At 52.1% G+C, this 17,715-nt stretch overlaps 1 protein-coding gene across 3 annotated transcripts; it reads left to right on the forward strand.

Annotated features, from left to right (window-relative positions):
* The first annotated feature begins 1,863 nt into the window (after window positions 1–1,863).
* Dennd6b (DENN domain containing 6B) lies at window positions 1,864–14,694 on the forward strand. Of its 3 annotated transcripts, none has more exons than XR_015045510.1 (20): window positions 1,864–2,237; window positions 7,730–7,768; window positions 7,842–7,884; window positions 8,403–8,515; window positions 9,252–9,332; window positions 9,889–9,994; window positions 10,082–10,161; window positions 10,251–10,325; window positions 10,561–10,616; window positions 12,067–12,189; window positions 12,289–12,384; window positions 12,484–12,578; window positions 12,708–12,773; window positions 13,094–13,158; window positions 13,262–13,351; window positions 13,465–13,518; window positions 13,865–13,974; window positions 14,048–14,142; window positions 14,245–14,319; window positions 14,402–14,478. XR_015045510.1 is itself a non-coding variant. In XM_021183125.3 (20 exons), exons 1-20 carry the CDS (start codon window positions 2,061–2,063, stop codon window positions 14,522–14,524), a joined length of 1,770 nt encoding a protein of 589 aa, XP_021038784.1. In that variant the 5' UTR covers window positions 1,864–2,060; the 3' UTR covers window positions 14,525–14,694. The 3 variants fall into 3 exon arrangements, 2 of the variants coding, with proteins under 2 accessions (XP_021038784.1, XP_021038785.1); XM_021183125.3 differs by having other exon boundaries at window positions 14,048–14,150; window positions 14,402–14,694; XM_021183126.3 differs by having other exon boundaries at window positions 10,251–10,313; window positions 14,048–14,150; window positions 14,402–14,694.
* The last annotated feature ends 3,021 nt before the right edge of the window (window positions 14,695–17,715 follow it).

The following is a 17,715-nucleotide window of genomic DNA, read 5'->3' on the forward strand; positions in this document are numbered from 1 at the left end:
CACAGCACTTCCAGGACAATAAGAGATGGCTCTAAGACAATGACACACTCGGGCTAAGTATTTCTCACCCTCATTACTTATGTCAGCACTGTGATCTGCCTTCTGACAGAATGAAAGTTGGGGCTTAATGAAAACATTTTAATACAGGCTTAAACACAAGGGTTAAGAGAGACAATGTGTCCTGGTCTACAGAGTAGGTTCCAGAACAGCCAGGGCTACACAGAGAAACCCTGTCTCACAAAAACAGAGAGAGAGAGAGAGAGAGAGAGAGAGAGCAAGAAGCAAGCACACTTTGTATGGCTACCTCTAGTCTCAGCAGAGGCAGGCAGAGTTTCAGGAGTTCAAGGTGAGCCTGGTCTACATATCAAGTTCCTCACCAGCCAGGACCACATAGAGAGACCCTGTCTCAAGGGTGTTTGTTGGGGGCACTCAGAAAAAAGACACATTCATGAGCATAGGTGTAGGCTTCTCAAGGACCTAATAAGGCAGATCCATTGGTCTGGGCTCTGTAAGAGAGAGTTATCATTGTTTAGCATTGGTCATCTCTCCCATCTTGACGGCTCTCAGGTTGTATCTCAAAAGATTACTAACACCTCCTCCCCGTTTTGCTGAGGATGGGTGAGGTAGCTTTTTGGAATGCCTTGGATGGCAATCTTTAATAAAGTAAAACCAAAACTACTAGGGTGGGCCAAGAGATCTGGTGTATGCCCCTTTCCCTGTAAGGCAGGGATTCTAATGGGAAACTGCAAGTTTACATCAGGGAAGGGAGAAGGGCCCTAGTTGTTATTTATGCTTGGGGCAGGTAGGAGAAGGCTCTCCATTCCACTTCTTAGGTTCCCCCAAATGTTCCTGTCTTTCTAGCTTGCCTCGTTACCTCTTCATTCTAAATTCACTCTTCTATAATCCTCGTCCACAGAACTCGGCTCTGCAACTACCTTAATCCCAAAGGCAGCAGCATTCGTTGACCAGGCTGCCCCTCTTTGCTAGCCAAAGTAGGCACACTAGCCTGGAGTGGGAATAGGTCTGGGTGGACCTGCCAACTCAGGCAGAATGGCCTTCATTAAAGGTGGGTGGGTGAAGGTGCCCAATGTAGTACAGACACAAAATGTGTAAACTTAAAACATTGAGGTATTAAGATTCATTTTTAGTGTGTCCACCTGTGTACCATGTGCGTGCCTGGCGCTCTCGGTGGTTGGAAGAGGGCATCAAATCTGGAAGTGCAGTTACATATGTGGACTGTCATGTGGGTGCTGGAAACAGAACCCCCATTCTTTGGAAGTGCAGCCCGTGTTTTTACTCGCTGAGCCATCTCTTAGCCCCAAACATTATTTTTCACGCTTTGTTTGTTTGTTTGGTTTGTCTTCATTTTCCCATGACAGGGTTTCTGTGTGTCACCTGAACTGTCCTGGAAACTTGCTCTGTAGACCAGGCTTGCTTAGACTTTAGAGATTCGCCTGCCTTTGCCTCCAGAGTGCTGGAACTAAAGGCGTGCACCACCACAAACCACCCGTGGTTTTCACACTTTTAAAGCATTTTGAGGTTTGTCTTTAACTACCTTGGGCGATTGTCCAGCACAAAAGCTGTCCGCGACAAGCGATGACACACAAAATAAACATTAGGGTCACAACTCTCGGCCGGGTTGGATACCCCTGGGGGGTGGGGATGCCCAACACAATTCTATGTGGCCCAGACACCCCTGGTAGACACCACTACACGCCCAGAGTCCCTCAGAATCCAAACGCCAGGCAGAGATGACATCAGGAACCGCCCTTTCTCTCCTGCCAGATGCAGGGCCGCACTAGCCACCTACTGGCCGACCGGGGTCACGCAATCTCCATTATTGGGAAGCGCCTCCATCTCTAGACCCTTCTAACCGGCTGGGGCCTTTCTCGCTGGTACGTTAGGCGACACCCTAGGGCGGACGCTCCTCTAGCGCCAGGGGGCGCGCGGCTGCTCCGGGGCCCTTCTGGCCTACGGCGGCAGCTCGACTGCTCCGAGGCGGCCCAGGTGAACCCCTGCGTTTCTCCGCAACGTGCCCGGGTACCGCTGGAGCTGCTACCATGGAGGTGCCGGTGGGTCCCGGGCCCCGGCAAGCTGGCGGAGGACTAGGCGCGACAAGATCCACGTCCTCCGGCCGCGCGGCGCGGACCGCAGAGATGCCCTGGGCGCGCTTCTCTGCCTGGCTGGAGTGCGTGTGCGTGGTCACCTTCGATCTGGAGCTGGGCCAGGCGCTAGAGGTGAGCTGATGGGCTGGCTGACCCTCCGGAACTGTCACAGTACCTCTCCTTCGGCGGCCAGAACCTCTCCAGAGGCCCCTCCTCTCCGGACGTCCCTCCTCTCCCGATGCCCCTCCCCCTCACGCTCCTCCCTTCTCTCGCCTGCACCCCTGCTTCTTTCCTCCCATTCCTCTACGCCGCCGCGCGGTTTCTCTACCCGGGGCGCCCACCCTCCAGGAAGCAGGACTTTTCGCCTGTAGCCTTCCTGCTTGGTCTAGGGTCTTCTTAGGAGCCTCTCGGAATACTTTGCACCCTCAGGCTGACCTTTCCCCCACTTCCTTCGGCTAGTGACTAGCTTAGAAACCTCCTCTTTCCTATTGCCTGTCACCTCTCCAAGAGGAGCCTCTTCCTCAGAGCTCTAGGAACCCTTCCCAGGCCAAGGAAGGAAAGATCTCTAAAGCCTGACTGCCTGTCCATCAATGTATCCTACGTAGCATCTAACATGGAACTTTCTCCAAAGAGGCAAACATATCTCCAGCCCCTTGGTTGCTCAAGCCAGAGTCCTAGGGTTCCCCACCCTCCCCCCGCCGCCGCCCCCAGGTCTCACACTGGGTCTGCTGCAGTCTTCAGTGTCACTGGTAGTTCGCTTCTGACATTCCTCTTGTCTTTCAATTAGAATCAGATCCAGACCCTGTGAGGCCCTGCTTGGTTCCTGTGTCTTGAGCTCTTCTCAACCTTTGGCATCTGGTCACCAGCTGTGAGCAGCTGGGCAGGGCCTTAGGCTTTTGATGTGGTCTTTCTGTGGTCTGAAGGCCTCCATCCCCCTTACCCACCTACAAAGAAAGGCAGCTTCTCTTGTACTAGATAAGATGAAAATATCAGCCAGGCATAGTCGTGCGTGCAAACCCAGCATTTCGGGGACTGGGTGGGGGATGGGAGGTTGGTGAAGCTAGTCTGGATTGATAGAGTGAGTCCCAAAGGAGCCTGAGCTATAGAATCAGACCTTGTTGAAAGAGAGAGAAAGGAAAGAATGAAAGAGAGGGAGAGGGGGAGAGAGAGAGAGGGAGAAAGAGAGAGAATACACATTGTGGCACCTATCTTTAATCTAGTACTCTGGAGGCAAAAGCAGGCTGATCTTTATGCTCAAGGCCAGCCTGGAGCAGGCAAGCCAAGGCTACATAGTGAGACTTTGTCTTTAAAAAAAAAAAGGGGGGGGGGCTGGTGAGATGGCTCATCGGGTAAGAGCACCTGAGACTGCTCTTCTGAAGGTCCTGAGTTCAAGTCCCAGCAACCACATGGTGGCTCACAACCATCCGTAAGATCTGACTCCCTCTTCTGGTGTGTCTGAAGACAGCTACAGTGTACTTACATACATATTAAAAATAAATAATTAAAAAAAAAAAAAGGAAACGAAAACAACAAAAAGAAAAACCCACAAAACCACCAGGAAGATAGGAGGAGGAAGAAAGTGTTACAGGCTCAATGAAGCTTTGGACAGTCAAGATAATGACTATGAGCCGGTGGTGGTGGCCCACCCACGCCTTTAATCCCAGCACTTGGGAGGCAGAGGCAGGTAGATTTCTGAGTTCAAGGACAGCCAGGACTACACAGAGAAACCCTGTCTCGAAAAAAACAAAAAAACAAACAAGCCCTTGGTTAAAAAGCCCCACTTTCTGCAGTGTAGATTTTTTCCTGTAGAGTCACAACAGAAGCTGAGAGACTTTTCCTTTAACCAAAGGGGGGGGGGACCAAAACCTGGTGTGGTAGTGCACACCTTTAATCCCAACATTCAAGAGGCAGAGGCAGGCTTATCTCTGTGAGTTTGAAGCCAGCCTGATCTACATAGGAAGTTCCAGGACAGTCAGGACTATGTAAAGAGACCATGTCTCCAATAAAGAAACCTTCCCTCGCCCCTCACCCCCCACCCCATGCATTCTCATGTCTTGTTCTCTAAAAGATAGCCATTTAGGAACTTAATTCTAAGCAAGTCCCAAAGGCTTTTTTGGAGAAAGGATGTAGAGTTGTTTTATACAGGGTATCATATAGCCCAGACTAATATCATATTCATTTGTATTCAAGGATCCTGCTGTCTCTACCTTATAATGCTGGGATGACAGGCGTGTGCCACCACACCTGAGCCTATGGGGTGCCGGGGGTGGGACTTAGGGTTTTGTGCAGGCTAGTTAATTACTCTGATAGCTATGCCCCCAGGCTGGTTTGTTTGTTTGTTTGTTTTTTGGTTTTTCGAGACAGGGTTTCTCTATATAGCCCTGGCTGTCCTGGAACTCACTTTGTAGACCAGGCTGGCCTCGAACTCAGAAATCTGCCTCCCAAGTGCTGGGATCAAAGGCATGCGCCACCACGCCTGGCTCAAGATAATTATTTATCATTATACATAAGTATACTGTAGCTGTTTTAAGAACACACCAGAAGAGGGCATCAGATCTCATTACGGGTGGTTGTGAGCCACCATGTGGTTGCTGGGATTTGAACTCAGGACCATCAGAAGAGCAGTCAATGCTCTTACCTACTGAGCCATCTCGCCAACCTTTGGAATTCACTCTTTAGGCTAGGCTGGCTTTGAACTTGTAGCACTGTTCTTCTGTCTACCTTTCACATGCTGGGCATGCAGGCGTACATGATCATGCCTGGCCTGAAGGTAATCTTAAAGGCTATGGACTTGGACTTCTGAGCCTTTGCTGGACAGTGGGTGTTGGCTGCAGCTTGTTGAGTGTTAGAGACCCACAGGCACGCCTGAAATGTCCCACGGTAGTGACATGAGTCTTTCCCAATCTCTGACTGTATGGAGAAGCCCAGCAGTAAGTCTGTGGGGTGGGTCACGCATGTCACCCTCATCATGTTTGCCTCCTGACTTTCCTCCTCACCCTAGACATCTCAGGGTCCTACAGCCTAACGAAGAGCTGTTGGCCCTGCACTCATTCTCAGCTCAGCCTGACTGAGTTGTAGGAAGCCCAGGATTGACTGTGGTGTGGGCATATGGGAGAAAGACAGTCCACCTCCAGGAGATTCACCCAGGCTCAGCTACGTAAGGATGGGAAGCAGGCAGTGAGACTGAAGACATTTCTGTTTCAGGTGACCCCTCCCTATTGGGCCACCCAAAAAGTGGCCCATTGATGCATTCATTCATCAACCAATCAAGTTCTGAGCAGCCACCACCAGACAGGTCCTGCTGTGTCTATGCTCAGCTCATGGTTCATAAAAGCAAATGTAGCCTCTTGCCCTGCAGGAGTTAAACCTTTGCTAGAAACAAAGGGTAAATAGCTTGGGGCGGGCTGGTGAGATGGCTCAGTGGGTAAGAGCACCCGACTGCTCTTCCGAAGGTCCAGAGTTCTAATCCCAGCAACCACATGATGGCTCACAACCATCCGTAACGAGATCTGGCGCCCTCTTCTGGAGTGTCTGAAGACAGCTACAGTGTACTTACATGTAATAAATAAATAAATCTTAAAAAAAAAAAAAAATAGCTTGGGGCCTGTAGTACTCACAGAACTCCCGCAACACAGGGCAACCCTCAGCAGATGGGTGTCCCAAAACCTACGTGCAAGACAGGGTATCTAGCTTTACAGGATAATGGAGAGGATGAGAGGAGCCAGCCGGGCGTTGGTGGCGCACGCCTTTAATCCCAGCACTCGGGAGGCAGAGGCAGGTGGATTTCTGAGTTCGAGGCCAGCCTGGTCTACAGAGTGAGCGCCAGGACAGCCAGGGCTACATAGAGAAACCCTGTCTCGAAAAACCAAAAAAAAAAAAAAAAGAGAGGAGCCATGTATTGGGGTACCTATAGGCCGGCTGAAGAAAGGGCTGGACTCTGCCATCTCAGTCTATCTGGGGTGTCCTCTGGCCAGTATGTCCAAAGAAATCCTTTCCTGTGGTGTCTACAGCCTCCCAGGAGGTAGCTCTCACAATCTCAGAACCTCCTTTACAGTTTTTGGTAGTGACAATGGTTCCCCCCACCCCTAGACAGGGTTTCTCTGTGTGGCCCTGATTGTCCCGTAACTTGCTGTGTAGACCAGGCTGGCCTTGAACTCAGAGATCAGCCTGCTTCTCCAGTGCTGGAATTAAAAGGTGTGAGCCATCATTGCTCAATAATTTCTTTCTTTTATTTTGTTTAGGGGGGAGGGGGCGGTGGGGGAATGGAGAAGGATGGTCACACTTTGAAGCCCTTCCTGTCCTGGTACTCGCTATATAGATCGGGCTGCCCTTGAACACACAGAGAGCCACCTGCTTCTGCCTCTGCCTCTAGAATTCTGGGATTAAAGGCATGTGCCATCAGTCAGTTTGTTGTGTTTTCTTTTTGTTTGTTTGTCTATTTTGTTTTTGTTTGTTTGAAACTTTCTCTATGTAGCTTTGGCTGTCTTGGAATTTGCTCTGTAGACCAGGCTGGCCTTGAACTCAGAAATCCGCCTGCCTCTGCCTCCCAAGTGCTGGGATGAAAGGTGTGTGCCACCACTGCCCATTTTTTTGTTTTTTGTTTTTTAAAAGATTGTATTTATTTATTTTATGTAGACACTATAGCTGTCTTCAGACACTCCAGAAGAGGGCGTCAGATCTCGTTATGGATGGTTGTGAGCCACCATGTGGTTGCTGGTACTTGAACTCAGGACCTCTAGAAGAGCAGTATGTGCTCTTAAACACCAAGCCATCTCTCCAGCCCCCACCACTTATTTTTATATGTGTGGATAAGGCCAGGCATAGCGGCCCATACCTTCAATCCCAGCGCTCAGGAGGCAGAGACCGTGGTGGGAGGATGAGAGGAGGAAGAGGAAGAGGCAAGGAGACCCAGGATCTCCATTTCCAGGGGCTCTAAAGTCCTTTCCCAGCAACCACAGGACCCTTGCACACACACAAACTCTCGAAGGCTCCCATATGTGCACATTTTTGTTTGTTTGTTTGTTTTTGTTTTTTGTTTTGAGACAGTGTTTTACTTTGTAGCCCCAGCTGTGCTAAGACTCACTGTGTAGACCAGGTGGCCTTTGCTTTCATTATTTTCAGTGAGACTTTTTGAGGGAGGGGGTCACCTGACACAGAACCTTCTTCAGTCTCATGGTCTCTGCCTCTTAGTACTAGTATTGAAGGCTTAAGCCACCCTTCCGGTTCTCAGCTTGGTTTCTTGTATCACCCAGAACCACCAGTCAAGGGATCGGCACCCACTACAGTTGGGCTTTCCCACATCATTCACTAATTCAGAGAATGCCCTACAGACTTGCCCACTGGCCAGACTTCTCATTTGAGGGTCACTCTTCCTGACGACTCTAGCCAGCTAGTGTCAAGCTGATGGAAAGCTAGCAAGCACACTGGATATACACTAGGGGTGAAGGCCATGGAGAAGAGGGTCTGATGTAAGACAGCCTCTAGAGGAGGAAGATGTCACCGGGAGGCCAGAAGGATCACCCGCCCTAGCAAAAACATGCCTGTGGCACTGCTGAGCTGTCTTAGTGGACTGTACCGCTAAGACAGACACAGGATCACCAAGTGCTCTCTGTCTTCCCCTGCAGCTAGTCTACCCAAGTGACTTCCGGCTCACAGACAAGGAGGTAGGTTCTGGATTTCTTGGGAATGGATGGCCCCGGGAGTGAGTCAGCCCTCACTGGGTTTTGTTTGTTTCAGAAAAGCAGCATCTGCTACCTGGCCTTCCCAGACTCACACTCAGGTAGGTGATCCCATACCCCTTAGACACTCACTCTGAGACTGGAAGGTAATGGGGAAAGGTGGACGACAGGGCCTAGGCGCGTGGTATCTAGGCTACCAGCAGTGTACACGGTTCTATCAGGATGGACCCTCACCAGAGCCCAAGCTGCAGTAAGGTAGCCAGGTTCTCTAAAGCCCATGGATAGCCATATATCTGCTCAATCTGGTCTCCTTGGCTCCATGACAGCAGCTGACCCATGAGCACTGCGTAGTATATTCTCCTGTCCCAGGCAGACTGAGTCAGGCTCCTTCAGGGAAACAAAGTGATTCTCTGTGTTGATTCATCCAAGGCCCATGTGTTGTGTGCAGGATCAGGCTAGGAGTCTGCTGGGAAACAGATCCTCAAGTCTGTTTGCCCCTGATCAGACATTTGTGCCAACAAAGGCCAGCCCGGTGCACCCTTGTACCACAGCCCTCACCCCTGACAATGGGAGGAGATTCTCCCACTGTCACTTCTATGGCGGGACTGCCTCTTTCCAGGGTGCCTAGGAGACACTCAGTTCAGTTTCCGTATGCGTCAGTGTGGGGGACAAAGGAGCCTCTGGCAGGTGGATGATCGGTCGTATAACAACAAGGCCCCCTTGGCATTGCAGGTAAGTAGTGGAGTGTCTCTTTGGTCTGTGTCTTCTCTCCCTTTGTGGGGGGATCCTGGCTGTGAACTTCCTCTTAAGGCCCCTGGGCTTTGTGTGGTGGAAGTGCTGGCCAGGCTCATCCTGTGAGGTCAATGACGTTGCAGGTCCTGCTGATTCTGTCTTGGGGTTCTCCACCTAGGCCAGCTCTTATGGGGTTCACCAGGATCGCTGAAGTTGATTCTGTGCATCCTGTTTCCCTTGCTGGGCATCTGTGTGGCTAATAAGATGTGGTTCAATGAGCAAAACTCGGAGGGACCTTCCAGGGGTCTTGGAGCACTCTCAGATTGGCTAAATTCTTTCTGAATCAGCAGATGTCCTCTAGACCAGATCAGCCCACTTTCAGAACTAGGGAATCCTAAGTCTCACTGTGCTAGGCAGAGGCCAGGCCCTAGTCTTAGGGGCAAGTGCCTCCTAGGGTCTCCTAGATTCTTAGACCCCACACATATACCCTTTTCTTTAAAGACAGGGTCTCCCACATAGCCTTGGCTGTTCTGGAACTTACTACATAGACCAGGCTGGTCTTGAATTCACAGAGATCCATCTGCCTTTGCCTTCTAACCCGAACTCTGAGTCCTGGGATTAAGGGCGTGTGCCACCATGCCCAGCCTTAGGTTTCTTCCTTAATGACCTTTGCTTATGTCACCCTGGATCTAGCTAATGCCCTAGGTATGCGTGACTAACACTGCACTCCTTACAGAGGGAGCCAGCACACTATCTGGGCTATGTGTACTTCAGACAGGTGAAGGACAGCTCTGTGAAGAGGGGCTACTTCCAGAAGGTGAGCTGCCTGCCACTGTGGAGTAGTATTGTGGATAGGTAGCAAATGGTAGACAGCCTGAGAACAGCAAGTGAGGAGTCCTGAGCCTCCCTGGGTTCCTGTCCATCTGCAGCCCACCTGGGTAGCAGGACCAAGGAGGAGCCACCACGGGGCCCAGGACTTCCTGAAGCCCTTCTTTGCCTAGTATGGCACTTGAGACCTTTCTGTCCTTGGGTCCAGAATATCTCAGCTCCTCAAGTCTTGCTGGTGTCATCACACTGCCAGGGTAAGGAACTTAGCCAGCCTACATTTTCCTCTGAAGGCCCCGGGTCCAGTTCTAATCCTGTTGTTGTCTGGGGCTATCTACTCTATGGCAAAGACATCGGGCTTTTTCTTGTCCGGGCCTGACACATGAGTTAGGGCTATTCTGCGGCAGGCAGCTGTTCAATGGGGTGGCAGGGATGTGCTACCCCGGCCAGCTGTGGGTAAGCATGGCTTCAGGGTTGCCATGGGCTCCTGAATTATAAGAGCGATGTCAGTAGCTGAACACCCTCTGACTGGCCCTGCCTCATCACAGTCTTTAGTGCTGGTGTCCCGCCTGCCGTTCGTCCGGCTGTTTCAGTCACTCCTAAGCCTGATTGCCCCTGAATACTTTGAGAAGCTGGCACCCTGCCTGGAAGCAGGTGAGTGGTCATCAGATGTGGCCAACATGGTCTCATCATCTCAGCCTTTTGGGAGGGGCTCCTGACATTGGCCACCTGTGTCCACAGTTTGTAATGAGATTGACCAATGGCCAGCGCCGGTGCCTGGGCAGACCCTGAACCTGCCTATCATGGGAGTCGTCATTCAGGTGAGGGCCCAGTGAAGAGTGAGCAATGCTGGTGTTGATGGGTGGAGAGGCTCTACTGCCTTCCTGGCAGCTGCTTCCTTCCTCCCCAGGTACGCATCCCATCCAGGGTGGACAAGCTGGAATCCAGTCCTCCAAAGCAGTGTGATCAAGAGGTGGGAAATGAGGTAGAAGGGGTTGTGGGGGGCGGGCATTACCTGAGTGCTTGTCCTGGGCTGGGTGGTTGTCTCCTCTACCTCACCAGCTTACTTTGTGGGTGCTCAAACCCAGGCAAAGCCATGGTGGTGGCCAGCATGTTGCAATGTGGAGCCTGTGCTGTGGGGAGGGGAATGGCAGGGGGAAGGAGTTACTGTCAGATAGAGCCTTCCTCCAGGCCTGACCTACCTTCCGTTCCCTTCTCAGAACCTGCTGCCAGCTCCAGTTGTCCTCACTAGTGTCCATGAGCTGGATCTGTTTAGGTGAGCCCCGGAGGGTACCACAGCCATACACTATTGTCATGCAGGGCACAACTTGCCAAGAGAGGCTGCCTATCTGAGTGACCCTTGAGACGCTTGCACACAAGAAGAAACCTGCACCCAAGTGTCTGACTTAGGGGAAATCAAGGAAGGAAGGTTCTGTGTCTGGAGAGGTTGCCAGGGAGACATTGCTCTCTCTGAGGCTGCCCCTTTGTGCTTTTCTAAGTGTCCTCAAAGGAGCCTGGGCTTTAGTCTGGAGACATAAGAGGCAATAGTAGGGGCTGGAGAGATGGCTCAGTGGTTAAGAGCACTGGCTGCTCTTCCAGAGGTCCTGAGTTCAATTCCCAGCAACCATATGATGGCTCACAACCATCTGTAATGGGATCTGATGCCCTCTCCTGGTGTGCCTGAAGACAGCCGCAGTATATTCATATACATAAAAATAAATAATTTTATTTATTTATTTATTTATTTTTTTTTTTTACATATTTTCCTCAATTACATTTCCAATACTATCCCAAAAGTCCCCCATAGCGCCCCCCACTTCCCTACCCACCCATTCCCATTCTTTTGGCCCTGGCATTCCCCTATATTGGGGCATATAAAGTTTGCAAGTCCAATGGGCCTCTCTTTCCATTGATGGCCGACTAGGCCATCTTTCGATACATATGCAGCTAGAGACAAGAGCTCCAGGGTTCTGGTTAGTACATCATGTTGTTCCAACAATAGGGTTGCAGATCCCTTTAGCTCCTTGGGTACTTTCTCTAGCTTCTCCATTGGGAGCCCTGTGATACATCCAATAGCTGACTGTGAACATCCACTCCTGTGTTTGCTAGGCCCCGGCATCATCTCACAAGAGACAGCTATATTTGGGTCCTTTCAGCAAAATCTTGCTAGTGTATGCAATGGTGTCAGCGTTTAGAAGCTGATTATGGGACGGATCCCTGGATACAGCAGTCTCTAAATGGTCCATCCTTTCATCACAGCTACGAACTTTGTCTCTGTAACTCCTTCCCTGGGTGTAAATAATTTTTTTTAAGTTTTATTTATTATATGTAAGTACACTGTAGCTGTCTTCAGACACTCTAGAAAAGGGCGTCAGATCTTGTTAAGGATGGCTGTGAGCCACCATGTGGTTGCTGGGATTTGAACTCAGGACCTTCAGAAGAACAGCCAGTGCTCTTAACCACTGAGCCATCTCTCCAGTCCCCAATAAATAATTCTTAAAGAGGCAATAGTAGTAGCAGGGCCCTAGATTGGCAAGCCCTCCTGGGGCTTTGGATCTGTAACAGGGTTTCCAGGCCCTCCCAAGCAGGGTCCAGGTCGCATCCCCTAGGTCTGTCAGAACATAGGTGGTGACTCTGGTGACCATCCTTCCTACTGTCTTTGGGAGGGGGAGTTGGTACTATGCTCACAACAGCACCTTTGTAACACGGCCGCCTGACCGCACCAGGTGCTTCCGGCCAGTGCTCGCCCACGTGCAGACCCTGTGGGAGCTCGTACTTCTTGGGGAGCCCCTCGTGGTGCTGGCACCCTCACCCGACGTGTCTTCAGAGCTGGTGCTAGCCCTAACCAGGTATAAACTTTACTCAGTAGACTGTCATGGCTGTGCCTGGTTACCCTAGCCTTACACAGCCCTTGCTGCTCCCCACCCCCCACCCCCAACCCCTGACAGCTGCCTCCAGCCCCTGAAGTTCTGCTGTGACTTCCGCCCCTACTTCACCATTCATGACAGTGAGTTCAAGGAGCTTACAACTCGAACCCAGGCTCCGTAAGTACGCGTCCTCGCACCCTGCTCACACACGGCCTGCCTCTAGGCCTGTCTCTGCCTCTTCTCTCTCTCTCTCTCTCTCTTTCTCTCTCTCTCTAGACCAAACGTGGTCCTGGGAGTCACAAACCCTTTCTTTATCAAAACACTCCAGCACTGGCCTCATGTCCTCCGAATTGGGGAGCCCAAGATGTCAGGTGAGAGGCCCCAGGGCTATGAACCTCACCAGCTTGGGACTCAAGGTGGAGTTCGGTTCCCAACACCTCCGAGCCCACCTTAGGCAGAGCTGTGGGTACTGAGCCTTGGCTGCTGGGTGTGTTTCACAGGGGATCTTCCAAAGCAGGTCAAGCTTAAAAAACCCTCACGGCTGAAGACCCTCGACACCAAGCCAGGTCTGTGCCTCCCCCTTGGGCTGCAGCCCCATCTACTGCAGTAAGGCCTGTCCTGCACTTGGTAGATTCCTCCAGTGGGAGAGGTGGCCAGGCTTTCTGACTCTTTTTCTTTCTATTGAGGCCCCATGATGGCGGGGGAGGGGGGGCATTGCCCTCTTTAGCAGGTCCCTTGAGTCTCAGGATGGATTGGGTAAGAGATGTGCAGGTTCTGCAAGGAATGGGGCTGTAGGCAGATCAGACCACCATCTTCATCATCGGTAGAGCTTTGGGGTTGTGGAAGGGAGGCAGAATGGACAGCCACAGCTCTGACCTCCTGTCAGGCCTCTACACCTCCTATACTGCCCACCTCCACCGGGACAAAGCGCTGCTTAAACGACTGCTCAAGGTACAGCCTACTGGGTAGGGCCTGGACTCGGGGACTTGGTGTGGAGTGAAGGATGCAGGGTACCAGTCGATGCTGAGAGTCAGTCCCCTGCTTCCTCTTGCAGGGTGTGCAGAAGAAGCGGCCATGGGATGTGCAGAGTGCCCTGCTGAGGCGGCACCTTCTGGAGCTCACACAGAGTTTCATCATTCCTCTGGTGAGACGGGCAGGAGTGGGCCAGGAGTGGGCATGAGGGAGTCACAGTAGTGACGGTAGAGCCTGTGACAGGGCTTGTGGCTCCCATTCATTGCCTGTCTCTTAACCCTCCAGGAGCACTACATGGCCAGCCTCATGCCACTACAGAAGAACATCACACCCTGGAAGGTGGAGTCCTGGGACTTGGGGGGGGGGAGGGTCAATTTAGTCCCCATACCAAGAAGGGAAGGCCTGAGGCAGGTGTCCACGTGTAACAGAGAGGGTGGCTGAGATACAGAGCCATGAGGGCACAAAGTTGACTCTGTGCCTGTCAGGCGTCCCCCACCAGGCAGCGAAATTAGGATTGCAAGGAAGGGCACCGACAGAACCCCTGAAGGGTTGTCCAGGGATCTGTCCGAAGCAGGGTGGGGTGAAGATCTTTAGCTATGTTCTCGAGGGAGGGTCCCATCCCGCTGAAAAGGAGGACCTGTGCTCATGGCTCAGTAGCACCCAGCTCATGTGATCTTTGTCTCAGAGCCCCCCGCAGATCTGCCCCTTCCGCCAGGACGATTTCCTGCGAAGCCTGGAGCATGCGGGACCCCAGCTCACCTGCATCCTCAAGGGTGACTGGCTGGGCCTCTACAGGTGGGAGAAGAGGCTGCTGTGGGTGCCCCCAAGTCCACTAGCTCAGCTCCTCAGCTGCCTCTTGCCATCACAGGCGGTTTTTCAAGTCCCCTCATTTTGATGGCTGGTATCGGCAACGACACAAAGAGATGGCCCAGAAGCTGGAGGCTCTGCACCTGGAAGCTATTTGTGAGGCGGTGAGGGAAGGCAGAGGGGGGGTGGGGGACAGGTACAGGCCCAGGGTAGGTGGGAGGCTTGGTAAGAAGAACCAGATGGAAATGTTCCTAACAGAACATCGAGGCTTGGATGAAGGACAAGTCCGAGGTGGAAGTGGTCGACCTGGTCCTGAAACTTCGGGAAAAGCTGGTGAGAAGCCTCCTTGTATTGTCCTGCCCCCCACTTGCCAGGCCAGAAGTTTGTCCACCACTCACCACCATTGTCTCTCCAGGTACGGGCACAGGGCCACCAGCTCCCCGTGAAGGAGGTGACACTGCAGCGGGCTCAGCTGTACATTGATACAGTTATTGGCTCCCTTCCCAAGGACCTGCAAGCAGTCCTGTGCCCTCCCTAGGACAAGGCCAACCTGTGTGGTCCTGGGGGAGTGGGGGGGCTAAGTCTGCCAAGTTCCCTCTCCCTTGAAAGGCAGGCCTCCAAGCTGGGACTCTCAGCCTTAGGCTCCTACCTCAGCTTCAGCCCCCTCCCAGAACCACCCTTGTCCCAGCAGTAAAATGACATTTGGAATGACAGTCTGGTCCCTGACTATTGGGGGATTCTGTGCTGGCACTGCCTCGCTTCTTCCTGGGCCCCACCTGTCCTCCACAGCTGGAGGTGGGAGTGGCCTAGTAGCCCTTACTGATGTAGGTGCCTTCACCACCTGCTGCCTCCTGGCTCCATCTGCCCACACTCCAGGATGCCTTGTGTTGGGGGTCCTTTAGCCCAGCAGGCTTCCCCGCTCAGAGAAGAGGGAGGCAGCTGCCAGGGCCAGCTCCTTTCCTTTACACCCCACTCATTCTGCAGAGGGATGAAGGGATGGACAGAGGGTGGGAAGGGGTACTTTGCCTAGGCAGCTACTTGAGAGGGCAGAAGCTCTTTGTCCTGAGAGGATTTAAATCTCCTTCCTGCTGTGATTGGCCAGCATGAGAGAATGAGGGATGGTGTGGGGGCCTGGCACCCCACTTTCAAAAGCAAGCTCAGGCTGTTCTTGGAGGTCCTCGGTCCTTGTTCTCTTTCTTGGAACACCCCCTGAACACCTGCTCCATGCATTTCACCCAGGCTGCCAAGGGCTACTCCAGCTTTTCCCCGTGTCTGCCCCTCCTCCTGCAACTTACTTGAGAGGCGTTGGGCTGTAGCCTGATGCTATATTCTCTGCTGTCTTGGCCTTAGGGTACAATTGAACCCATAGGCAGAGGTATCTCTTGGAGGGGCTGTTCTGTTCTTCCTAAAGGGCTAAAATGGCCCCAGGGACCTAAGTCTGCCAAGCTTCCCTTTCCCTTCAAGGCTCTAGCTTGTCTTCAGACCTCCCCTCCCCCCCAAGAACCACTTTTGTCCTAGCAGTAAGAATGACACGGAGAACACAGCCTGGTCCCTGACCGTTGGAGGATTCTGTGTTAGCCCTGTCTCACCTGTTCCTGGATTGATGCTATTGTGCAGTACTATTAATCCTGGGTACAGTGTGTTACAGTGTTACAACCTAGTACTGCAACCTGGCCCTTGGGGTGGTCCAGACTGACGTGAGGACCCGGAGCAGCAGCCAACCCTCAGCTGAGTATCAGAAACCTGTAGGTGGGTCTCATGACCACTTAAGACTGCTCCTCTGAGGGACTGGGCCATGTGGGTTCACTGGGCAGTGTCAGTGTCAGGCAGTATCAGGGAAAAGGGGCATTCCGAGAGGATGGGCCCTACATCCTGTGATGCTTTAAAGGGCCACTAGCAAAGTAAGTTGGTTTAGAGCTGCATGGTGAGCATTTGCTTTCTTAGAGAACTGCCGAGTAGCATGGCCATGACCTGTTCTGGGTTCTTTGTACTCCTTAGTCAAACCTCAAGTATGTACTGCCTCACCCTTCCCCACTGATCCTGGCTAAGCCAGACACAGCAAAGGTATCCCAGTGGTAACAGGTGTCAGCACTGTGCCTAGATCTTTGCATGTGCTCAGTTGTTTACCCCTGACCTTAGCCCATGACAGCTTGTCACACTGTCCACTCTACAGGTGCGCAGACAGACAAGATAGATGGGTGAATTTACATAGTGATCTAGGTCAGTCTAATGCGGTATCCAAGGATGTGACCTGTTAGAAAATAGAGCAGAGGCAGGTTGAGGTGGAGACCTTGTCCTTAGGAAGAATGGCATTAGCATCTCCTGGAACACTGGTGCCAGCCTCACCACCAAGAGCCTGGTCTCTAAGGGATCTTCAGAACCATGGCACCATCCTCTGTGACAGCTGGAGCTCCCCGGCTGTGGAGACTAGCCATTTGGAGTCTGCAGAACTGTGCCTTTCGTGTGCCAGCCTCCTATCCAAGTGACGGGTCTAAGCCTCCTCGGTCTTAATGGCTCCACCGTAAAATGCACATCTCAAATATCACTGCAGTGTGTTTCTCGTGGTATTTTTCACTTGACTTTCACACAATAGGCTTCAGGGTGCCCCCCACCACCACCCCAAGGACCTCAGCCACCATCAGCCTTAGGACTCTTCATGGGAATCAGCAGACAGATTTAGAGGAGGGGCTGGTGGGGAGGTAGAAGGCTATAGACACAACAGTGCTGCTTAGGGCACAAACCCAAGGCTGACACACAGGAATGAGCAAAGTTCCAGTTTCTTCGAGGGGCTTGTCCTGGTTACTGGTAGAGTATACTGCCTGGGGCTTCCTACCAGCTCCATCCTCTCCGACTCTCTCTCTCCCAGGATGGGATCAGCTGAGTTAGTGGAGCTTCTGTCCAAAGTAGGCTCAAGCCCATCTCTTTCCATCCATGCCAAGGGCAGAGCCTGGAGGGATGTCGAGACAGATGGCTCCAAAGAGGTGCTCCCCTCCCCCCAACCCAGAGGTCCCTTACAGTTTAGACGCCTGGATAGTGAGAAGCTAATCCTGGAGATTGTGATTCCCAGAGCTCCCTTGTGGGGACAGTTGGAAGAGCGCTGTGAGCCGGCATTCAGGGGATCTAAGAGGGTTGGGTGGAGGTCATGAGGCAGCCAGCCCCAGGGACAGACCGGAAGGACAGGAGGACTCTTTTACCCTCTAGCTTCCTGCCTTTTCTATTTTGAGCCCTACTCAGTTCAGAATACTGGCCTTCCCACAACTTTGTTATTAAAATATCTTTTTTTGTTATACAATACTTGTCTTTTAATATTTTTGATACAAAGTTTGCAGCTGTGTTACTGGCTATTTTGGAGGTGTGTGTGTGTGTTGGGGGGGCGTAGTGTTGAAATCACTGAATATTTTGGAGTCTCTTGTATGTGGGGGGAGGAGGGCGGGGTTGCTGGTGGAGGGGAGAAGGTGATTCAACCAAGCCTGGCTGCTTGAGATGGGGCAAGTTTAACTTCCTTAAAGAAACAGTGAAGTCCTCAGATTTGTGAAGTTTTCAGGTTGGGGAAGGCATAAGAATTGGGGCAGATCTCTAAAGCTGGGGAGATGTTACCAAGCAGGCTCAGTCAGTCATGGGCACCCCAAAAGGCTCTCCACAGAGATGCCAGAGGAAATAGGAGGAAGTAGGCAATCGGTATTCAAGGAGGGCAAATCTGGAGGCTGGTGAGATGGCTCAGGGGATAAG

Source organism: Mus caroli, unplaced genomic scaffold (assembly GCF_978045245.1).
Source record: "Mus caroli unplaced genomic scaffold, Mus_caroli_1 scaffold_16, whole genome shotgun sequence".
NCBI lineage: Eukaryota > Metazoa > Chordata > Mammalia > Rodentia > Muridae > Mus > Mus caroli.